Raw genomic sequence first — 25,121 nt, forward strand, 5'->3', positions numbered from 1 at the left:
CATAAATCGTACTCGGGAAGTTTATTGAATAATTACGTTTTTGTAAATGACAGGAGGATAAAATCATAGCCAAAACTTGTTATTAACATTCTACAATGCGTTTGATATTTCTTTTAATTCTAAAACTTTGTTGTTTTTTTAATTGTGTGAGGTGTTTAGGAAATGAGAGCGGCGTGTCTTCCATGTTCTCCACCGTGGCGCGAATTTTTTATTCGGGAATTTGCATGCAAGGCGGGTAAAAATGTTGAGCTCTTTCCAACTAGGCAAAGGTAAAGTTTTGTGTTCTCATTTGATATTTTTTCTACTTCACCGGTCATTATAAACCAGGACACAGTAAGGGCATATGCTAAACTCTTCTCACACTTAAAATGCTTAGTTAAAGTTACACTTTTATGTGGATTTACAGGTATGGGATTTATTGGTAAAGAAAAAGGAAGGGAAGGAAAATATAGAAAATCTTACTGTCTAGGTTATTGAAGCTAAATAGAAGGGAATAACTGGTAAGGATACTACTTTACTGCATTGAAAACTTGAGAGAACGCAGAAAACAGGGTGATATCTAATGTTCAAAACAGGAAGTGGGTTTGATTGAAGCTTCAAAGAGAAGAACACAATAACAGCGCTGGGGTGGGGCACAAGAGACCAAATAAACCTTTGCTCTTCTGGGTTTATTGTCTTGTTTCAAACAATGGTATCAGTATATTGTGTTGTATTTCTGTGCCAAAAATACACTAAACAAGCCACTCAGAAAGAACATTTTATCCAATCTTGAATCAGGGAGTAAAAAACATGTTTATTTTTTTGAGAAACTTGACAGATAAATAGAGTAATTTTTATATAACCATCTTCAATTTAATGGAGGAAAGGAGGTGAAGAAGAGCAACTGAATTGTACAATTTTTTTTTCTAATAATAATAAATAAACCATTTTTATAAACCTGGCAGCAGCCAGTTTAAAAAAAATAAAACCTTATGGTCATATATATACATAAAGGCATCAGTGTGATTCTTTTACAACAATCAGTTCATTTGTGAGCGTGTAAGCCGACATAATTCATGTTTAAAACCTTTCAGTGCATTACATGTTTAAAATAGACCACATTAAGATCTTCCACCAGCACCGCGTCCTCCCCTGCCCCCTCTCCTCCCTCGACCTCTGACTTGTTTATTGTCCTGACGTGGTAATCTTTTCTGTCGCTCCACTTTGATCCAGCCTCCATCACTGGCTTTGCCCCCCTCCTTCTCCTCACTGAGGCTTTCTGTCACAGACAATATACCTGGTATCATGGAGGGGCGGTTCTGTGGTGTGACACTGTAACTGTTGGACCGTGGCCTCGCTGGCTGTCGGGAGGTTTTGCTGTTTCTATTATGAATATAGCTACCTCTTGTATTGGTCCATGTTTGCCCCCTACCCTGCCCCCCTCCCGCACTTAATGTGCTGCCAAAGTAGGGGTTTCTTCGGCGGTCATGCATTGCCCCAGCACTGAGGGGGCGCTCTCGTTCCCTCTCTAAGGTGCTCTCTGATGTCGTGCTGGAAGGACTGCTGCCCTTCGACCCAAGATGGAGCGGGGAGAGCTTCGCAGACAGGCTCGTAGTTGGAGATGAACTGCGTGAGTCGATCCAGGGAGATACATGGGCGCGGTTTGGAGAGCGGCGCACAGCTCCAGCGTAAGAACATCCCTGGCTTTCATGTGCAGACAGGAACTGAGGCAGAGTGCGGGCATCTGAGCTGGTGAAGGCAGTTAGAGCTGCATGCGCCTGCTGGGATTTCTCAGCCGTCATCTGCTTCTGCCTTACGTTGTTCATCCATGTGGGATCAATGTCTAAAAAAGGAGGTATACACTGATTAATACAAGAGCACATTCTGTGTTTTGTGCTCTTTAGGTCAACAAAACAACAACAAAACTATAAATAAAACATTTACCACAGTTGACATTTCTGTCTAAGGGCTTCCAGTCGATCTTAGCTTGGGCGGCTTCGATCATCAGCTCCACATTCTTGATCTCATCTTGTCGTCCTACATGACTCCACGTCATTGACAGGCTGTGTCTGATAGACTTTGGTGATTTGACATCATTCTGAAGAGTCAAGCCAAACACAACATGAGAAGATTGTTTAGAATTTAAAATGTTTTTACTTGGTGCAAAGGGTATTCTGATAGACTTGAATGCATTTTTCAAATGGCTAATTTGAACTGCTGCTTAAATGACTCACCTCAAAATTAATTGTGTAGTCAACTTTCTGATTCTGCGTCATCCCAACGATCCATTTTTCCATCACAAACGGTGGCTGCAATGCAATGAAATTAATACAAATCTGACTGGAGCAAAAACAACACAGCAGGTAAACGCAGCGATGTAGGTCAGAAACATATAGGAGCATGGAAAACATGAAAGCACTAAAGAGTCATTTGTAACTTAATAAGGAAAAGCATTCATGACGACACCTTAGTCATGCGCAGGATTTCCACATCCTGATAATTGGCATTGAAGACGACGTCTCTGATGTAGGTTGCTGCGACATCATCTCCATCCAGCTCCAAGTACATTTTCCATTTGCAGTCCTTGAAAGAAAAAAAAGCTAATGGTGAGATAATGAAGGCCTGATGTGGTACTCTTGGAAACAACACCTGATTGTGTGGAAAAGTTTCAGTGTGAAGAACTTGGTTACACTTGTATATAAACCAACAGCACAACCTAGAGGTAGTTTCACGGTAGTGGCAAGTTTTTGGCCACAAGACCTCTTATTGTAGGGGACGGGAGATATAACATAAAATATTATACATGAATCGCAAGGGGAATAATCATATCAAATGCATTTTATATACATATCTACAGCAGGTTAAATTCTCTGTTTAACACAATCAGTTCTCCTTTGTTTGAAATATAAAAATGTAGATTTTACCAGAGAGAATAATGAAAATATTTTAACGCATACATTGTGAATTCTATGTCAAAAATCTGCTGTTATTATTCTCACTGGGATCCAGGATCTGTTGGATTTTTAAGTGACATGAGGTGGAGATTTTTCCTCATGAGTTGCTGCATGCGGGACACATCAAATCCTCTCTGGGAGGCACAAATCTGAACAATCCCCCAGCCCTCCTCTCCTGCATACTGAATGCTGACGAAGCAGTAATGATTCTGCCAATCCCCAAACGCCGTCCACGAAACCACAGGTCACTGCTTAACCACCCGGGGTTCATGGCACAGGCCAATCCATTGTGTAGTGATCACAGAGAAAGACATCAGAGGAGTGGCACTAACACACTCGTCTGAGAAGCCCTCGCCCTCTCCTGCATCGTCCCCGGGGGCTGGAAGCGGCTCAAAGGGGAAGCTTCAGCAAGCCTCTGGCTCAGAAACATACCAGTGGCCCCCGCGCCGGCCTGGTGTCGGCGCTGGACGGTCGCACCGGGGCTCCCGGGTCCGCGCTAGTCTAATCACTCCAGCAGAAACAATGTCTGGTAATGATGCCTAGGACCCGAGTGCGTCTAATGACAACTCATACATAATTCAGCACCTTTCACTTGGCTGCACGGTGATATCCTCATTAGTAGGGGACCCTCAGTGGCTGTCAGATGGTGGCCGCACAATCGCAGGCCCTCATTTTGTCTTTGAGAAGTGCAGCTGCTTCCATGACATCGCCAGCAAAGAGGGGCGAAGAAAAAAAATGCAGTGCGGGTTTGTTTTATTTAGTGCAAAAAAACCTTCCAGTTTGTAAAAACAAGGCTGACACGGAACCTGACACCAGGCAGGGGAAAATAATTAGCTCTCATTTTCTCAGCCTCCTGTTTCCTTCTCCCTGCTGTGTTTTCTACCCACTAAACCACCACATGTCAGAAGAAATGGGAGGCAATTAGCAGGCTCGTTTCAGCCCTGCCGAACACACTGAAAGAGGACTATTTATGATGGGACAATGAACAGCTGAAAGATTAAATAACGTTTGCCTTTTAAAAAGAAAATGACTTCTGGCTAAATGGGCTATTTTTGATTAAATTCAAACAGCAAGTGAAGAGCCTCCCTTTCTCCACAGTTTGAGACCCTAACAAAGGGCTGCGAGCGAGTCGAGGTGGATGTGCTACATGGCTGAGAATGAAATGTTTATTTGTCTGGTTTTATACATGTCTAGTGATGCCTTCAGTGATCGCTTTAACAGCCATCATCATGAATCCTCAGAACAAACAGCCTCAGTCGAAGGAGGCTGATTCAACTGCAGCAAAAACATGATTCTGGGCATCCATTTAGGCGGTAACAATTATTATAAAACTTACTAAAGATGGGGACAATTAAGAACCTAGATCAGTGGAAAAATAGATACATGTATTTGTGATTGTCCTCAATAATTTGGTGGTCCTTTACAGCTGCAGAATATGTCGATGCAGCCAATGTGTGTGTTTATTTAACTACAAACTTACAGATTTCCCTGTTCCTGGTTTCCAATGGTACCCAAACACCAGCTCCAGGTTTACAGTTTTAACCATCTCCACCTCCTTTTCTAGCTCATCCTGGGAAGAAAAGGGGGCACAGGTTAATCTATGCACAAAAATGTCTAAACTGAAACACTTCCTGATGATAAAGAAGAAACTTTATACCTTCAGCAGCGGAGGGAAGTGAACAAACCCGAGGTAATCATTGGTTAGCTTTTCAATTTCAGCCTGCGAAAGGGAAAATGTAAGATAAACTGTAAGTCAAGATTATTTTTTATCAATGTTTGGGAGTTACTGTTGTAAATAATTAACCCCGCCTTGCCTTGAGGTGCATGGCGTGACCTTTGGACTTGACCCCCATGTCCCGCATGTCGTTCTCTGTGAGCAACAGCAGCCTCTTCCCGGTGATGTGATTCTCTTTGAAGAGGTCGGCGTACAGATGCATGCCACCTGTCCCCTCCCCTGAGAGAGAAAAGAATGCGATCAGAGCAGATCAAAAATAAAGAGTCAAAAGATCACAGTGCAAAATATAAGAAATTAAAGGCACAAACCTGCACCAAATATTTGCTGCATCCAGAAGAACTGAAATAAAATGGTGATATATTAGTTTTTATAGGAACGGTATAATGATGTGAAAATTAAAGCATGCGCATGAAGGTAAATATACTGACCACATTCTCCTCCGTCCAGTGGTAGATGTCAAGTGTGGGCAGCAGCTGCATAAAGAAAGAAATATAGAAATAACAGCAATAGAGAATGGGTGGATACAGACAGTCTGAATAATGTGTGTATTTATGAGAGACAGATCTTAAAGTAAAAATCACTTCAATGTTATTAAAATGGAAAATAGCCATGTTTTCCATATCTTGGAAGCCATTACTTTTTCTGGTTATTGTGCTGCACGATTGAGACGACTCGCTTCTAATGGTCTATATCAAACCGAAACGTCCATCTGACTGATCTAACGTGATCTATCTGAATGATAAATCATTTATTGCTCATTAAATGTAATCAGGCAGAAACTTGCCAGCCAAAATAAAGATTTCATCATTGTGCTCGTGAGACTGGTGTGTAATGACAGAAATAATGCAACGGAAAATTGGAGGAAAGATGACTAAATGAATGAGTAATCCCCATTCACTGTCTTCTTCCCACGACATCTGATAACAGCTCGGATTATTATGAACTCAATGCCGCTATCAATAGACGGTCGCTGCCATACGTTTCTGTGCAGCCCCGCTGCCTCATAGAGACACTCAGCCCTGCAGCGTTTTCCGCCTCCTCCAGCGCTGCCGCTCGGAAGTAAACAGATTCAGAAACACTGCTGCTGCCAAAGTCTCACTGGAGAGACTTTGTATCACTTTTCAAGCAGCATATTGTTTTTCACAAATGTTCTGCCATGCCTCTTTTATTAACATCCTGCTGACAAAGATTACGACAAGTCAAAAGTGGGGCACGGTTTTTCTGTTTGATAGATCGATCAGCCATAACATTATGAACACTGACAGGTCGTGTGAATTATATCTTGTTACAATGCTCCTGTCAGTAGGTGGGATATGTTAGGCAGCAAGTGAACATCTCGTACTCGAGGTTGATGTGTTGGAAGCAGGAAAAATGGGCAGACATAAGGATGTGAGCGACTTTGACAAGGGCCAAATTGTGATGGCGAGATGACTGGGTCAGAGCATCTCCAAAACTGCAGCTCTCTTGGGGTCTGCCGTGATCAGTACCTACCAAAAGTGGTCCAAGGAAGGAAAACCAGTGGACTGGCGACAGGGTCATTGATGCGCGTGGGGAGCAAAGGCTGGCCTGTGTTGTCCGCCATTCATGTCGATGTTACTTTGACACGTACCACCTACCGAAACATTGTTGCAGACCAAGTACCCCCCTTTCCCTAATGACAGTGGCCTCTTTCAGTAGGATAATGCGCCCCACACTGCAAACATGGTTTAGGAATGGTTTGAGGAACAAGACGACGAGTTCAAGGCGTTGACTCGGCCTCAAAATTCCCCCGATCTCAATCTAGTCGAGCATCTGTGGGATGTGCTGGACAAAAGCAGCCTGATCCACGGAGGCCCAACCTCGCAACTCACAGCTCTTAAAGGATCTGCTGCAAACGAGGTGCCAGATACCTCAGCACACCTTCAGAGGTCTGGTGAGTCCATGCCTCGACGGGTCAGGGCTGGCGGCAAAAAGTGGACCTACACAATAATAGGCAGGTGGTCATAATGTTATGGCTGATCGGTGTGTGTAAAGAGGGGAAAAGACTTTAAGTTTAGTTCACACAATTCTGCCCCCATGTGGACTAAGTGGAAGATGGGCAACCAGACCATAAATACAGGGGAAGTTACAAAGTTTCTTGAAGTTGATACCACAAGAAGGAGCTAACGATGCCGTGTAAAATCAATCTAAGACAGACTGATCGGCAGACAGTTTAAAGAAATGAATTTATTGACACATAAGTGAAGGATTCAGGAAAACAATCCACATCAAGAATCTGTTGTAAGCTCCAGAAAATGCCTAATAGCAATGGCGAAACAGTGTTAATTGTTATGTCTGGTCTAGTATGAGTCGGGGCTGTAATGCACAGGAATACAGGCAGCGTTTGAATAGGAATATTAGCTCATGGCAGGAAGCTAACAAGCAACAACACAGGAATACAGAGGATTACATCCTCATGAGACTGACTGATGATAACAAGCGAGGGGGACAGTTAATGGGCTACGCTCAAGGAAGCATGTCCTTCCCCCAGATGAAGCATAATACCAAACTGAACGCTAATGCTAATACGATTTCTCTACTGTAAAGGCTGGTCTTGAGGCTAATATGCAGTTGGACCATACACATATAATATATACGTGTCTACAGAAGGAATTGATATTATTAAAAGTGGAATGTTGACTCCTGATTGAGGCCTGTTCAGAAATGTCTTTATTTTTGAATCTTTTTTTGTCTTTTGGGCCTTTGGAAAGAAAAGTAAAATGTAAAACGAGAGAATGAAGCTGACAATCACACAGAAAAGTCCCTCTCCTGCTGTTTTTGAACCTGGGTCAGTCAGAGGAAAAAACATGTACTTTCTCATCCTGGTAAGAGACTGCGTCTCAACAACTGCACTCCACCACATCCAGAACAAATTGGCCAATCTTAATGTCAGCAAAATGTCACTTCATCATAAAAGCCTGGCCTTCTCTAAGCAACTGGCTCACGTGGCTTTCTTCACAGCATGGCACTATACATCCAGTACATTAGGCATACAGTAAATGACATCCATAATAAGTCCTCCATAGGTGGAGGGTTACAAATATAATCTATAACATGTTTCCGTGCTATATTCAGCTATTCGTCAAGGCAAATCTTGAATACAACTTGAACAAAGCAGAAGAAATGTGTGCAAAGATGTGTTTTCTTCAGGGATGAAGTAAAGGTTAGTGAAATAACTAAATCTTTAACAGGACTTGAGTTAATTCAGTCAGAAACAGAGCTTCCACAATACTAAAGTGACATCGCAGTGATTGACAGATGCAGCTACGGCAACACAAAACGTCCGAGAGCTTCATTCACTGTCCTCAGACCAAGCGAAGCGTCCCATCCCCAGAGTCATGTTGATCTTGCGTCCTTCTCTGACACAGCTCGACACGGAGGAGTTCTGCCTGGCCTGCATGTTGACCTGCATGCCCGAGTGCAGCACAGGAAGGCCAAAGTCCAAGGAAAACACGTCCTCAAAGCCTTTCATCATCACCGACTGCAGATTCACCTCCTCGTTTCCGGAGGTTGTGATCTGACAGGACATCTGTGAACTGTTTGACTCCTCCGTCTTTGACTGATAAAACGACTTAGCACTTATCTTTTTAGGTAAGAAGAGCTGAGAGGCAGAGACAGGCGGAGAGACACAGGGGACACAAGGGGAAAAAGAAGAGCAGAGGATAGAAGGATAGGAAGGAAAGGACGTAAGTAAATCAGTTTTAAATCACAGACAAGCATAAAAAGAGAATAGGACAATTTAATCGTCAACTTAAGATTTGATTTAGGAAAGCAGTTGGTGAAGGGAAGTAAACATAACAATAAAGGAAGGGTAGGGCAGGAAAAGAAAGGAAACACAGGAAGTGATTTTAGTGCTCTTGACTCAAGGTTTGATCGACTATAAAAACTCAGACAATACAACCTGTGTGTTGTTGAGTGACAGCTTCCAAGATATCTATTCTGTTCTCTACTGTGGCATTCAGTCACACACGGTTTTGTTCACATAAACACAAAAGAAAACAAAGGAAACAGACCACAATCTGCTGTCTTTAGCATGCAAAAATACAATGCAAAACTGCAGCAGAACAGAGGCTGGATGCACTCAATTAATCGTGACTTGTCATGAGAATTGCAGCTCAGACTCTGTGAAAATAATCTTGTGTTACAACCATGCACTACACTGCACATAAATGCAGTACTGCCAATAATCTAATGTTCTCATAACGTGCCTTTTTCACTTCTCATTCCACACTCTTCATTTTCATTTCACCTCAGAGGAAGCGTCAGGGAACCCTAAGTTAACGTGGACGTGAACAGTGGTGTAAAAGTGAGGTGATGGTGCTGCTGTGGACACTTGACAGTTGGTCGGTGAACTTGGTGAAGGTGGACCAAGGTGGAGAGCGGATAATGAGGAACTCACCGGGCTGTTGGACTGTTCGATGAGTTTGCGCTCCCACATCTTTAGGCGACGCTCCCGCTCCTTCAGCTCCTGCTCTTTGGTACTCAGGTCTCTCTCCAGCTTCTTCAGTCTCTCGAGTGTGGCTTCGATCTCAATCCTGCAGCATACAGTAACAGAACAATGTCAAGAATTCAAAAAATATCTCCACATTGACAAGGCTTGCCATTGATGCTAAAACATGACATGATTAAATAATTTATATTTTTTTAAAGCATCTAATGAAACAGCAAAAATCTATATCGTGTTTGTCCACCTCTTAATGCTTTACAACTTCCTGTTTGTGGAATTTTAAGCTACAAAAGACTACATTTTTTATTGGTCACAAGTATATGCTGACTAAAACAGCTGGGTACTGTAGTTTAATATGTCTCAAACAGGATTACATCGTTTTTTTTGTTGGGGACTGCTTTTAGCTGCGGATTAATACACATTTGGTGCCCTGGAGAGTATTTTTGTTGGATTGACTGTAAACTACAGTGCTCGATTAATTGAAAATAAGGTCATCTAGTGCAATGATGCAGGAACTGGAATTTTTTGTTACTAGTACCAAAAGTATAGAAAACAGTGCTCCTATCAGTATTTAACGTTCACATTCAATAGTTTCATTCTAATGTAGCAGGCATCCATCCCCTAGTGATGACAAAGCCGGCATCGTCAGGCAACGACTTTGCATTGTTGTGGTTCTCTGGAGAAAGTCTACAATTCTAAGTTGCCACAACAGCCATAAAACTATTTTAGCAATATCACACTCAAGGTCGTGATGTTGTACTGAATATCATCACAACCTCAAGTGACATGTTGCTTTTACACAACAGTTATAGAAGTTGCAAATAGTAGTAAAAAGTAATAATTAACAACAGAATATTATTTTGCTCCACCGACTCAACTAGTTCCACAACTTCACTGAAACTGGACTGTTGTTGCCAAGCAACCAAAACATTCTCCTGCACTAACCTGTCTACAGGTTACCACGGATCAGCTACTTTGTGTGATGTAAATTTATCAGTTTAATTTAACATCAACCAGTGAACCAGTCTGTTGTGTGATTCTGAGGTACCAGCGTGATTAATGTGGACACACACGGTGTGGTACCCATTCTTAGTTTTAACTCACTGAAAATCCAGTTTTCCATTTTTATTTTCCTTATTTAGCTTCCTTATTAACTGACATATCATATCTGTATCAAATATTCTGTATGAAGTTGTGCTCAACCTGTCATAAGTTAAATATTTAAACCAAAGTCTCTCTGTGGATGCATCATGACATGTAAATATTCAGCATCTTTGCACTCTTACAGATATGGGATATATGTGTTTGAACAATGTTTGATCGCACTGCAATTACAGCTCTGGACTTTTCATAGGGTTTGTTGAAAATAAGAACATTTTAAATATCACCAGGGTTTTCCTCTGACCAGACTTTAAAGAATAGTGAAATTATTCGTAGTTAGAGAGCCAGGAAAGTACACAGTGACACATACTAACACAGAAAAATATAAAACTTCTCTGTAAACAACCCAGTGCTGCCCTACAGTCACAAGGTGATTAGTCTGCGTCTGAAGCTTTGAATGCCAAGGACAGGACGATGTCTCATGTTCACTCCACGCTGGGGACGTTTGTTTTGCCCAGCGGGTGGGGCTGCACAGTGTGACGTGGAAATCCATGCTGAGCTTCAGCCCAACAAAAATTCAGTTCTCACACTTTCTGTTCATAAACACATGCGGCCCAGGCAGGAAAGTCCTTTCTTACTCCTCCTGGTCCTCCACTAACCCCACCCTGACACTTCCCAATCCAAATCTTTTCCATTCTTGCTCAACTTCCCAAATAATTTGTTGTGTTGCCTCATAAAACTGTCTCAAGATAAGCAAAGAGACGTCTGTTCAGATACTAAACAAATAGATTGGTTTACCACAAATTAACTTACAAACAAATGACTAGCATGCTAACACACTTAACTGGAAAGTTGACATGGTAAACATTATTCCTGCTGAGCATCAGCACTGTGAGCATGTTAGCATGTTCATGTTAGCATTTGGTCCAGTTGTGTTAAAGTACAGCCTCCTATCTCTTGCTTAAATACAGCTAGCTAGCCATCTCTACTGAATGGAGTACATACCCCAACAGGTAAAATGCTTTCACTCTCAAACAAGCTAACAGAACTTACCTGATATACATTGTTTACTTTAAAACCAATAAGCTACAGTATAGTGCAGAGCTAAAATAATATCACTGTGTTGTCCTGCTCTGAGGTCAAAACAACACCTTTCTGCCCTTTTGGGTGAAGCTGCTTCCTGCTCTGATCGCCCACAAACCTCCTGGGCTACACGTGTCTTTCCGTGTCAAACATTTTTAGTTTCTGTTTTCCAGCAGTGAGATTTGCTCCAACCTGCTCCACCTGCAGATGGCTGCCTGGACATGATGCCACCAGCACAACTTCTGAGGAAAAACCTCAGAGCACAGACAAGCCCCGCAGAGAGGCAGACAGAGAATAAAGTAACAGCTGAGACTCAGGCTGTGCTGAACATCACCAAACCTCCAGCTGCTCATACAACCCAATTAAACACTTCTACTTGAAAAAGATGGTGATTATTTTTAGGGCCTTATGGGTAAAGAGAGGAAGTATATCCAGATGGAGGATTCTTCGGAGGTTTTTATGCCTTTATGTAGCTATCAGTGTAATTATTAAAGATCTATATGCACAATCTCAAGTCGTTTTTGTGTTTCACGGCCCCCATCAGCTACATTTTCACATCATTCTTTGAACACAGTTGCACATTTCCTTAGGCTGAGGCAGTATATTGGTGAAAAAGACAGTAATAAATACATTTACTGGGCTGATCTCATTACCTCCATTCAGCCTTGTTGTGAAGGAAAGAGTTGCACTGTTGAGGAAGTTGGCTGTCGTTTGACATGGACTCCAAAGTGGAGAGGATCTGCTTGAACATTGGCCTTTCCTAAATCAACATACAACCATTTGCTCTGTATGAGATTCAAAGGAAAGCATACATTTGCTGGTAATTTGCATATTAATGTATCGTAAGAGCTCACTCACTTTTGGCTCAGTTGCCCAGCAGTTTCTCATGAGCTCAGCAAAGCTGGCAGGACAGCCACTCGGGATGGTTAACCTCTGAAACACATGAAGTTGAAGGATGAATTGCTGGTTAATACGCTGTACTAAACTGAAGAGGTGATAACTTAAAGGAATAATACTGAAATACACTCTAATTCATTAAAGAGTTAAATGCGAAGATCAATACGAATCAAATATGTTAGCATAGGTTAGCATTAAGACTGGAAAAAGCGGGAAACTGATAGCTGACTCTTTCCTTGGTTCTCCACTGGTGTCCTGTTAACCTCATGGTTGCAACAAGACTCCAGAAGCTTACTGCACCCTGCCAAGAAATAGTTTTAACAATAACCACCTCTAAAACCACCATACATTTCACCTGAACCATCTGTTCAGTCTTTGTTTATTAGCACCAAACAGCCAATGTACCAACCGTACAGACGTTAGCACTAAGCTAGCTAGCTATGTACGTGTCGACCATGTATGAGTGTGTGCCTGCATGTTTGTGTTTCAGCTAGGTGTGAACTCATCAGAAACTCCTGTTCTTTTTGTTCTGGTCCCTCTTTTCTCATTCCTTTTTCCTCTTGTCAGCTAGGTTCATTTAGTCCAGGGTTAAGCAACATTTTTAGTTCTATTAAAACATTCAAAATTCAGCTGGACATGTGTTGTCATCAAATTGTGCCCCAGAGGAATACCTGAGTCAAATCAAGTTTTTTATTAACTTACAACTGAGCCACCACTGTGCCCCGTTTCCAGTTACAATACTAAGCTAAGCTAACCAGCTGTTTGCTGTAGCTTCATATTTACTGTACAGACATAAGAGTGGTATCAATCTCGTCTAACTCTGCAAAAAAAGTGAATATAATTTTCTCCTGAAATTTAGAGCTACAGTATTTTCACGTAAAAAACATTTTACACCTATGACCCCAATCTAAAAGGGTTTCAATAATATTTCACAATACACTATGCACACTTCCTAATATATATATATTGAACCAAAATATAGGTTAATTGTGAAGGACGGTACATTTATTGCGACCAAAATTATTTCTCAGTTCCAAGATTCAGCTCTACTGTAAATAGTAATTACACACTAGAGTACCTCATTTTTCTCCACCACGAGCCAGGCCACTTGTAAACCTTCCAGGCCTTTGAAGGGGATCTCACGAGTGAGCATTTCCCACAGCACCTGACGCAGAAGTCAAGAGCCAAGGTCAGTAAACACAAAAAAGTTACAATACTGTAAATCATACGTATACATGTCTGTAAGTGTTCTGTCCTTATACATAACATCTATGAATTTTCTGCTTTGCCAATTACCTGGTTGGCTTTCATTTACAGAAAGTGTAAATAAATACGGCGGAGCAGATAAGTATCTTTTTATCTCTTTATATATTATGTGTATTCATATACTAATTAACATTAAGAACACTTTTCTGTCTTTTCTGCCCACTGAATGCAAAATACAACATAGACAAAAACATGATTTTAGATTTCCAAAGACAATTAAAGGCGTCCATGTTTTCTGAAGTACAATAACAGCACTACCTTGATAATTTAGGCTCTTTTCAGCAGGTATTCAGCAGTGTCAGAAATAACAACCTGCGTTGACTTCTTGGAAAATTAGATCATAAAAAGGCAGAGGAGAGCCATTTTCCAATGCCAAAGGATGCGTGTACCTCGTGTAGCATAGTTTTGCATGCCTGCACATGCCAGCTGCCTCTCATTACATGTATGTATTTAACTATAGAAATCAGCTCCTCAGAGAAGTGTCTGAGGGAAAAACTGCACACTTACATTTCAAGTCATACTGCAGAACCGCTGACACAAAAAGCACTCATTGGAATCCTAAACATTATCTGTTAACTTTTCAAATCTTACTTATATGAGTGAAGAAATTCCTGCAATGTTGGAATTTTACATCCATAATTTACTCTTTTTTTTTTATTTAAATGAAGAACAGATATTGGTTATAGTTTCCTTTTTTAAACTTTTTCCAAAGCATCCTTCTACATAACAACTTGACAAAAGTTTCAAGAATAAGAAAGAAACAGTAAGTTTCTAAGAGGCTGAGCTTCTGCAAAGGTCAAACTCACAGCTGTCGTCCACTTAAGCAGAGACACAAATTCAGAAATGGAAATATCAGCGGTACTGGTTGACGGACAGTTGTTGTTCTCAGCTGGGAACTGCAAGCTTTGCAAATGTATTGAACATATTTCATTGTATTTTACAGTTTTATTTTTAAAACCAACATTTTTAAAATATGTCTTTTTAACATATTTTCTTTAAGAACAAAAAAGCACTAAAAAAACAAAGGGGGAAATGAAGGAGCAGAAGTTTTACTGTTCTATCACTTGATGTGCCACAATTTACATACATTGTTTTCTGTATTTGATCACACTATCAGTCAAACTTTGACCAATGAGTCAAAACCCTTCTGCAAGGAAGTTATTCCTCATCAGCTTATTTCCCATAGAGCATACACCCGCCCTTAAAGGTCCTTCAGTCAGTCAGTCTTTGCAAGTTAATGCAGATTTTGTCATGATTATTCCCTTATAAGGACTATCGTTACAAAATGTTTTTTTAATAGAATACTGTATAAAAAATACCTAAAAGAAGCTTATTGAAGATGCTTTCCCTGTTATTATATTTCTATTGACAATTTCATATTTTTATATATCGAGAATTTTAATTATACATAAAGAAAAACTCTTTCATGAGTTCTACATTAAAATTTAACAGTTAAAGTTAAACAGTGTGTGGAGGTCCTTCTTTGTGTTTGTCAACGAAGTTAATGGTTATCCAGAACAGAGAATGAATTACTTCAAATATATATATTCAACATAAGCCTCATTCTTTGTTTTTTGTATCACCAGATGGTGTTTTACAGCCCATACAATTATTATGAGCATGTTTTGTAATTTAAACAGGTACATGATTAGGGTGTTTATTTGGAAGAATCAATGAAACATGAGTATTTCTATTCATGCTGAATCATGTTCTGATTTGGAAGGTACCAGTATTGTTAGTACAGGGACAGACTATTGGTCTATTCCCAAATAACTTTTCTTCAAGGGACAGAATTTGTCCTCTGTCTTTGTGCATTTAAGACGGACATCCTATATCTGCCGTGTGTCCAAACAGATGAAAGACACCTCTGGATCTCATGTTAATAATTTGGGAGCTGACACTAAGCCTTAACACTTTGTGCACAACTCTCAATTCTTAACAATAAAACTAAGGACAACTGTCCTGGACGCTATATGTCAGTCAGATGATTGTTTGGTTTTATCCTATGGAACCAAAACAACAATTTTTACAATTCAAAATGAAATCAGAGTTATGACAATATCCTGTTAATAATCCTCTTTTCCTTCTTGTCACTCACCACACCATAGGAGAAAGTGTCACAGGTCTCAGACACAGGCAGACTCTGGATCACCTCCGGAGCCATCCAGGGAAACGTGCCCACCAAGGACATGTGTGTTGTGTGGGTCACGAACTTGGATGCCCCAAAGTCACATATCTGAAGTGATAAAATAAGAATAGAGATTATCTGTGCAACTTAATCCAAATGTTCATTCTGGTATCTATAGCCTGTTAAATCTCCTTTCTACACCTACAGAAAAGCCGCCCTCTGAAAATGCTGTCAGTGGTTTCTGGTACATGCTAAGCTAGTCACTGCCCTCTTGTGTTCATACACTGTAGGTAAATAACAAACCAGTAGTTCATGCTCATATTTCTTTAAAATTCAGAAACAAAAGTTGCATCTTTCAGCTAGCCAGACAATAAACCAATGAAGTGCATTGTTGAGAAGACGTACCTTAAGAACCTTATCTGCTGCCAGAACAACTGTAAGAAAAAATAAGGCTTTCATAGTCAGTAAAATTATGTTTTCACTTTAAGAATATGTAGCTTCATGTTAATATAAATCAATATGTTTTGATTGCAAGAAAGGTAGAAATCAAATCCATTACCATTCCTGGACTTCAGGTCTCTGTGGATCACCTTGACGGGGGCCTCTGAGTGTAAATAGTGTATTCCTAAACCGGAAATAAAGAGAAGATTTTTAAGTGGGGGGTCACTGGGTGACTAATTTATTAATGAGCAACATCAAGACGCCCTGGTTATTACTTATTTATTTACAATGTAAAGGTACACCTACGCTGCCTGCACGCACTAAGGCACATAAAAAGTTTTAACATTAATAATGACTGCAGTAAATGAGGAGAGTATCACTTCACACGAGATGAACCAGGTGAGTGCTGCTGTTTAACAGTCCGTCTTAGGCCTTAATAAATATCATATAACACAATGTGGTGAGATTTTTAAGGAAACTGGCTTTAATAGGTGTTGCTAAAGATGTGAACCCTGACATTCTTCAAATGAAAACAAGTGTTCCTCAGGGTTCAATCTTAGGTCCTCTCTTTTTTAACAGTATAATAACATAGGGTTGTCGCAGTTAATGGTTTATTCTCTTTGGATGCAAATTACACTACATGATTGACACATGAAGGCACATGTGCTTAAAAATTTGCAGATCAGTTTTGATTGTTACCAAAAGTCACTCGTAAATTAAATCTTATAAAACAAAGACGGTTGAGTTTGTTTTTCTTAGATTCTTAAACTAAAGTAAATATTTTTGTACATTATTTAAAATGTTAATAAAACAATCTTAGGTTTCTGGTAGAAGGCAAGTTGTTTTGGAGGGGTCACATTAAGGAAGAGACAAAGCAGCTTCAAGTTTTAGCTGCTGTCTCTGTCATCTTTAATTTCTCATATTATAACCACTCTTATCTAACTCTTTAAACAAAGAGAAAATATCTGTCTCTGAATCAAGTATCCGTGTAAATATAAAGGTTTTAAGTTCAGTCATAAATAGAAAGACAATATTATTTACAGGCAGAATAATTAAGCTGTTATGCAATAATAAAATGAAGGCAATAAACGATTATGACGTCACATTTACCTCTGGCAATCTCTGCCGCCCATGTCATGATTTGCCCCATGTCCATTTCCTCACTCTCATCACTGGACAGGTAATCATACAGCGATCCACCGCTGGCATACTCTGTGAAGAAATGTGATTACATTTGTGAGTGAGTGACAGCTTATGATGGTGAAAATGTCTTCCAGTGACAAAACTGTTCTCTTGAGATGTTACATTGCACGTGTGAGCGCAGTATGTGAGAGCATTACGTGAAGACAATTGAAAGTTGAAATTCCCCCAGACGTGTCCTGGAAGGCTGCTGATGGTGTCTTGTTTACAGATTGCTCCTGTCACTGTTGCTGTGGATGAGCTCAATTTATCACAGAGTAACTGAACACTATGGGGAGCCCTCAGGAGCAAACATGTTATCAAATCTATCTAAAATAAAACACAAAGGAGAAGCCTTCCTGTTCTGTTTCCAAAAGCGTATATACTTTTATCTTGATACCTTGAAAACCATTTAGCCTTTTGCAAATCTGCCTTAAAACACACCAAAGATTAAAGGATACTGAGGATTAAAGCTTGGCCACAGAGGAAAGGCATGTGCAGCAGGCAAATCAACATTTTTGCTACCTGTAGATAATGACTATCTTGCGTGGGAAGTATTGAAAGCTTGTACAAAGATAAACAAGCACTATTATAGCAGCTAATACAGCAGGAAACCTCTGTTTGTGCATAATAACCCAATCATGTTCCAACACAGCAATGTAAACACGGACAGGCACCACGACAGGAGACTAATTAACCGTCATAAAATACACAAATTTATGAGGATTTATTATAACGAGCCTTGCATGGCTTTTGTTTTTCAAGTGTATTGTAGCAAACGCTGGCTGCGAGCAGACGTACAAACTTTAATCTTGCTAAAAACGACTTCACCTGTGTGTGTCAGTTAAGATGTGTCTGCTCCTGCACTTTAATAGGGCAAACCACATTCCATAGATCGTATGTGAACTTGTTTCACTTTTGCACCACTTCTACAGACTTCATAAGGCAAATGAGTGCAGCGTATTGTTAAAGTCATGCAGATCACCAGTCAGATTACCCTTTCCAAGGAGTTTGTGATATAATAGGAAACTACCCAGCCTGATGCTGTATGTCAACAGACAGAGGAAATTCATAACAGAGCTGATGAATGTGGACACGGCAAGGTCAGGATGGCCATAAACTTTTTTTGTCCTGTATCTGGTTTTAATTAGATTCCCTCTTCGACAAATAGAGTCACCAACAAGCTCCTTGACAACAAAACCTTTCCCTTTCATAGCTGTAAAATGTAATAGTGGCTGTCTAAGTGCCGTGTGCCGCGAGTTTCCGATCCAATTCTGCAAGTCATGCTCTAAAACTGCAGATTAACTTTAATTCAATTATCTGTAATGTTTATCATTTCTGGTTATTATAATGCAGTTCTCTTAACTTGGGTTTATATTTCACATGAGGGGCCTTCTGCTCAGGACAATCCCGACATTGTTCTTAATGAAGAAAAACATGTCTTAGTTGTGTTGGCTTCTTTAAAGCAGGAGAATTTCCCAGCTACATTTCCTTGCAGATCAAACTAACTGAAGTTATCAACTGTGATGATGATTTTTTATTCATTGCTGCTCAATAATCTAAAGGTTAAGGGTTTCTTTAATGACTGTATAATGTTTTGTCGTTTTACAGCATTTTCTTAGACTCGCATTTGGAAATCCAATTCATTTTGGACATTTTGCAAACACAGTTTTGGTGTTTGTGTCTTTTTACCACCACAAATATGATACAAGCCTATTTTCTTTTTATTCCTCTTACTGTTATTTACTGTTTCTAATGTTTGTCATATTCTTACATTCTTACTTTACTGCCTTTCTGACTTGTTGTCTTGTTTGTTTGTGTGATTATTGAAACTATGGCTGCATATTAAGTTTCCCTTAATGGGGCAATCAAGATTTACGTGCCTCGACTTGAGATGTTTGCTATTCATAGTTACTGCGGGTTTATAATTGAAGCCCTTCTATTTAAGAAACACTCCTTAATAACGGTCCTTAATCCCGACTCAACCCTTTTACCAGCCCAGTCAGAAAGCTGCACTGAACATGGAAATGAAAAAGGGTTATATGGAGGGACACGGCAGTGAACAAACAAACCAAAGGTACGTTTTTGCTATATTCTCTAAGGACAATTTTAAGATCTTTACTTTAACTTGCACACTAGATACTCTTTTTATATATCATAAAAAAGTATAAAAAATAAACATTTAAATAATACAAATATATCATAAATATATATGTATATATTTTATTGGTTTCATTGACTAACAGAACAAAGAACATATTGTATGTGTTTAAGCTGCATGGTGGGTGCGATTTTTTTATAGAAAGTGGCTCTAATAGGAGTTGTAGATGTGAACTCTGACATCCATAACATTAATAAAGGTGTTCCTCAGGGTTCGATCTTAGGTCTTCTCTTTTTCTACAGTCTACGTTAATAACATAGGGTTGTCTCAGTTAATGATAGTTTATTTGTGGTGTGTGTTGTTGTAATGATAAAAGGAGTTGACCGCTGTTCAAAATGTAAGTTTGGACTTCTATGGCTATCACTGAGAGTGTTTTTAAATGATCTCTGTAGCTTTATTGACATGAGATTAAAATTATTTGACCTGTGGGGAGTCACTGGGTTTCCCAACATGCAGTAATCCCTGGGACTGTCACAGACCTTTTATAATGGCACGGTGAAACACAAACGGTCCAACCCTAGAGGCTCAAATTTCACCCTTCGATGAAGAGTGCGTATACATGTTTAGGTCATATGACACATCCTACTATCAACATGTACACTGAGCTGTTTGTACTAAATTGCTGCCTGAGGGCTGGGTCTGTTGGACTTTCAACTGTTACAATGAAAAGAGCCTCCTCTGTTTTTCTTAGAAAGAGGGAAGGGTCTTTATTTGTTCAACTGCAAATAAATCTAATTAAAATTAATTGATTAGTTGATTAAATGAATTGTCAAAGTTGTGACATCATAATCATCATAATTTGCAAAATTTGAAACAAATTGTGAAACTCTTGCCGAAATCCAATTCATGGTTTTAAATTGACATTATAAGTTTATAATTACAGAAAAGAGAGGGGTGGTCAATGCTATAAGAGTAAAAAAACTCAAAACCAACCAACAGAAAAGAACCCAAGTAAAACGACATCTTCACAGGACAACCTCTACACTCCTGCCCGATGACAGTCTGTGCAGAGTAAGAGGGCCCCTTATTACATCAGCTTTATTCTTCCTAACCACTAACCTCAACACAAAAAGGGGCACACAGCTACTGTATCAATGTGTGCACTTCCTGATCCCTCTGGCATTCACTAATGCCTCCATAGAAACCTCTGCACCATTCAGTGTTGGGCAAACTGCAAGTGGTGCAAACATATTCAGCTGCTGCATTTACTATCGTGAAGCTCTGTATGACACTGATTATGAGTGCGACAAACTGTCAATATGAAGATTTAAGAATTAAACAACTCTTACCAGTAACGATTCCATAGTTGGGAGCTTCAACTATCGCGCCATAAAACTGGATGATGTTGCGGTGGCTGAGGACACTGAGGATTTCCGCCTAAGAAACGAAAACACAAGGAGAAAACAGAAGTGGAACTTTTTCATGACTACAGAGGACGCACAAAATAAAAGCATTATATCAGTGTCTTTAGGAACAAGACTAAGAGTGGACAGACATGCTAGCAGGCATTAGAGCATGAGTTAAACTAATAGAGGTATAATTTGGGATGTTGCATTTATAGGGCTGCACTGGTTAGCACTGTCACTTTAAAGCTAGAAGCTTCCTAGTTCAAATCCCTGTTCGGATGAAGTGGGCCTTTCTGTGTCTTTCTGTGCCGTCTTCCTCCCACAGTCCAAAGACATGCTCATCAAGTTAATTGGTGACTCTTAAGTGCAAGTGTGAAAGGCTGTCTGTCTCTATGTGTCAGTCCTGTGGTTCGACTGTCAATCAGTCCAGGGTGTACCCCTTTCGTCCAGTGACAGCTGGGATAGGCTCTAGCCCCCCGCGACCCTGAAGAGGTATAGATAATGGATGGATGTAGCATTTGTTAATTGGTTTCTAGAAATGCCATTAGTTTTGGTGATTTGGTAAAGTTTTTGACCTCATACTGGTGCTAGATGAAAGGTTAATGGATTGCTAGACTTGAATATTTGTACCACATTTCAAGAAAATCCTTTTTTAATATTTTTAATGTGGACCTCATGGTCGGGACAAAACATCGTTCCAAACTATGAAGTAGACGCTGAGATATTAGAAAGTTTCAGTCATTTGCATTGAGGACCTGTCATCAGAGGATTCACCCTCTGGGAACAATGAATCTCTAAACTAAATTTCAGAGTGGTCTATCCAGCAGTTGTGAAGCCATTTTATGAGCAAACTCTAATGACTCTAATGTCAACCTTTGAGCGGTGTTACAGGAAAAGACAGGGATCACCTAAGTTAGAGGGATTTATCCTCTTGGGATCATGAATGTCCGTAAAAAATTAATGGCAATCCATAACAGGGTGGATGAGGTATGTCTGTGTGGACCAACTGTCCCTACAACAGCGCTGCCGGTATGGCTAAAAATAGTGGAGTAAAAGTATAGAAATATACATGTAGGTTAATATAACATACTGGCCAGGAAAGATCAATGTGATACCACTGCTACAATAAAGAGAAACCTGACAAAACCAATTCATTTAATTGTACCAAAACACCATAATTAAATGAACAATTGGTTCATTGTGAAAGGATTACATTATTATTTTCAGTGAACAATCATCTCTCAGACACTTGAGTGAAGCTGAATGGATATCTGCGATCTGATTTTCATAAAAGAAGCTGTGAATTCTTGTCTGAACATCTTATCACTAGCCAACAAATGTTTTACAATTTCCCTGAAAAGATTTCAAAGATAATTCTTTTTTGTCTTTAAGACAATGAGCCCGAGCTTTCAAAGGGATTTCAAGAACGGTCCCTGCTGTAATTGGGCCAAATACATTCTTTCATTTGGCAATATTGTTTCTTTTACAGCACATTTCTAAGAGTGGGGGAGTATAATGACCATGAGTGATGGGTACAGAAGTCACCACTAAATGGGGTAGCAATTAAAATGATTACCACACTGACAATTAAAAAGTATATATGAAAGCCCGGGCAATTATGACTCCTACCTCGTTTTCAATCTTGAGCAGCTTTTTCACTGCCACCTCTTTGTCCTGGGAGATCCACCTGGCTCGGTAGACACTTCCGAAGCTGCCGCCGCCACAGTTCTCATAGAAGAGGATGTCATCGAAATTGATTTGCACGAAGGAGGCGCTTGGAGACGACATCTCATAATGACACTCAGAACCAACTCAGCTTCTGGAGGGGGGGAATCACAGGAGAGGAAGGAAGTCTGGTTAGCTCAACAAAGGCCTCTATGGTAAAACAAACGTACTCCCGCTGCGCTTCACTCTGAAACACAACATTTAAGAGCCTCCAGCATGACCCATAAAGGCTAATTCTGCATGCAGTGTCAGTGTGATATCCCTGGATTTAGCTCTGGTATTAACTCTGGGATCATCTTTTTATGTGCACACACACACACTGCCCATCCTCAGTACCAGTAAGCAATGAGCTCAGGGTGCAGACTGTGCTTGTATAAGGACGATGGCATGCCTGGTATGCTGTGATCCAGCAGCCAAAGTCGCAGACTATTCCAGCACGGTCTGCTGTGTTCAGGACAAGTAAGGCCACAAGCAGAGAGGGATGAAAACAACCTAAAGAAACCCTAATATCCTCTTCATCGTGTAAAAATGTAGCTCCCCCTGCCTGTGTTAGGGTCATACATGCTGTATTTGTGCAAGCCAGGGTTAGAGGCACAATGCTTACAAGCTAGAGTGCACACAGATTGATGATCGCATCCTTTTGTTTGTCCGTAACAGCATAAAAGCATCTTGTAAAGAAATAATTCCCTCATTACAGGAAATTGTAGCTCTGTTATTGTTCATAGTTCTCCCATTTATAGCCGAGCAATTACGGCTTTTAAAAGGCTGTTACCTGGGTCTTCATTGGGATTGCTATCCCTCCCAGCGGGAAATGCCTCCATTGTCACAAAGGGGAGCCATTGCTTTCTGCATATTTACTTGTATTCATGCTATACATAGCCTCACAGCAATCTGACCAGCCCACAGTATTGTCCGTCCACTCAAGAGGCCAGGGTTACTGGGATATGGTAGCACTTGTGCGCGACCTCCTGCCAGTTCTCACTTAATAGCAAACACTGTTGTAAGCACTGCAACAATTACAGCCTGATAGCCATATGTCAAACCACAGGTAGCCAAGTCACTGTGGCCGAAATGAAAAATAAGTCACACAAAGCTAGTAGATAGTGTTAGCTACTGTTTTAGATACTAATAGCAGAAGCAGCCTGGTGATGCTTCATTATCCAGATGTTCATATTACACTTTTACATAGATATCATTGATATGGTGCATGATTAGATACCTACTGTGCTAATTGGCAGGACTACAAGGTTTTATAGAGACATGCTTTAATTTACACAAAGAGCATAACTGTAAAAACTATAAAGACAGTGAAGAATAATGTCAATTTATACCATTATCTGTGTTATTATGAATGTAAAACTGCTCTTAATAAAGCAACACGGCTAATATGTGTCATAATATACAGTCCTACAACAACAGTAAACATGTAAACATATCATGTTTACCGTACATTTGATCGATTTTTTAGGCCTGCGATAGAAGGACCTTTTCATACACACATGTATGCCAGTAAGCTGCCATGTCAATACTATATAGCATACCTAACTTCCAACCGCCCTCTCTTACAGACATTATAAGCATACATACCGACATAAGGTGTGAAGTTTCCGGCTTCAGGGCAGCTCGACGTCGGTGCAGGACCTAACACCGGGCAGAAGATAAACTTTCAGTTAGAAAAACCAGGGAAAGCCTGAGTTCCGGGAAATCTCATGTGACGTTTTAGTATTTCTCCACTCTCACTCCGCGGTGGTTTTACTGGTTGCACAACTTCTTCAAGCGGCAGCAGCAGCAGACAACATCAGACCGGACTGGACTCTTTCCAGGCACCATCATGATGACAACAGCTCCCCCTGCTGGGCCAAAGTGGGACAGACTCCATGGATCCTCCAATAGTTTTGTGTTTACACGTCCTGGGACAGTGGTGCTCTAAGACGAGCCAGGGCCCTCAATAGAAATGTGCATAGGCATTTTAAATTTATACTTAAATTACTGCTTAAAGTGCACTTTTCTGGAAAGTGACTCCTTATATTTACATATGTAGGAAATCATTTTAGGACTTCACTTGAGTAGGCCTATTTCTTTATTATGCCACTTTATACTAATAATGCAGCCATATTTCACAGGTAAATAATGTACTTTAAATTATTACATTTATTCAACAGCCATTTAATTAGATGCACCAAATACAAACTATCTGCCGACAAGCAGGAAGATTATATTTGTTTAGTTTTCAAGTGTATGTTCATTATTGTGTAGTAGTTAGCGGTGTTGTACTAGACTGCATTATATTGAAATATACTACATTATATTTATCACTCCTCCATTTAAGAAATTAGTTGAGGAAACATTAGAAACATATTTGTCACTATAGCCAGAATTTAGGCATTGAATAATACGTATGAGCTTGAGATTATAGACACAGACTACTTTGACTTTTCTCGAGTTGCAGAGTCTGTACAGTATAAATTCACCTTCTGTATCACTCTAACTTTTAATTTACCACTCTGTTTTATGATACCACTTATGTCAACAATATAAATTATCTCGTTAGTTCCTGGAAATGACTAACAAACGCATGCTCCAATATAAAGGTTCTCAAATAGCATCCATATATGTTGAAACTACAAACTACAAAAGTTTTGCTTTTTCAATATACCATGA

General features: G+C 40.0%; 1 protein-coding gene across 2 annotated transcripts; it reads right to left on the reverse strand.

Moving 5' to 3' along the window:
• Positions 1-773: 773 nt before the first annotated feature.
• map3k20a (mitogen-activated protein kinase kinase kinase 20a) lies at positions 774-24,147 on the reverse strand. Of its 2 annotated transcripts, XM_069662874.1 has the most exons (20): positions 24,048-24,147; positions 22,365-22,554; positions 20,679-20,766; positions 17,160-17,261; positions 16,168-16,233; positions 16,014-16,042; positions 15,579-15,716; positions 13,293-13,379; positions 12,176-12,250; positions 11,971-12,077; positions 9,086-9,221; positions 5,097-5,141; positions 4,977-5,007; positions 4,748-4,887; positions 4,591-4,653; positions 4,414-4,503; positions 2,446-2,562; positions 2,214-2,288; positions 1,924-2,077; positions 774-1,822 (listed from the first exon to the last, which is right to left on the reverse strand). In XM_069662874.1, exons 2-20 carry the CDS (start codon positions 22,521-22,523, stop codon positions 1,101-1,103), a joined length of 2,424 nt encoding a protein of 807 aa, XP_069518975.1. In that variant the 5' UTR covers positions 22,524-22,554; positions 24,048-24,147; the 3' UTR covers positions 774-1,100. The 2 variants fall into 2 exon arrangements, with proteins under 2 accessions (XP_069518975.1, XP_069518976.1); XM_069662875.1 differs by lacking the exons at positions 774-1,822; positions 1,924-2,077; positions 2,214-2,288; ... (4 more) ...; positions 4,977-5,007; positions 5,097-5,141 and adding an exon at positions 6,755-8,287.
• Positions 24,148-25,121: the final 974 nt, after the last annotated feature.

Source organism: Semicossyphus pulcher, unplaced genomic scaffold (genome assembly GCF_022749685.1).
Source record: "Semicossyphus pulcher isolate SPU_LCO1_2020_fin unplaced genomic scaffold, fSemPul1.0.p SCAF_15, whole genome shotgun sequence".
NCBI classification, from domain to species: domain Eukaryota; kingdom Metazoa; phylum Chordata; class Actinopteri; order Labriformes; family Labridae; genus Semicossyphus; species Semicossyphus pulcher.

Bases quoted from the DNA above. Each gene is read 5' to 3' on its own strand.
- map3k20a (XM_069662874.1), bottom strand. From the start codon at position 22,523: ATGTCGTCTCCAAGCGCCTCCTTCGTGCAAATCAATTTCGATGACATC. The intron at 16,043-16,167 runs GTAATGGATTTG...TTTTTCTTACAG, and splicing joins AGACCTGAAGTCCAGGAATG to TTGTTCTGGCAGCAGATAAG. The intron at 2,563-4,413 runs GTAAGTTTGTAG...TTTTCTTTCAAG, and splicing joins AACCAGGAACAGGGAAATCT to GACTGCAAATGGAAAATGTA.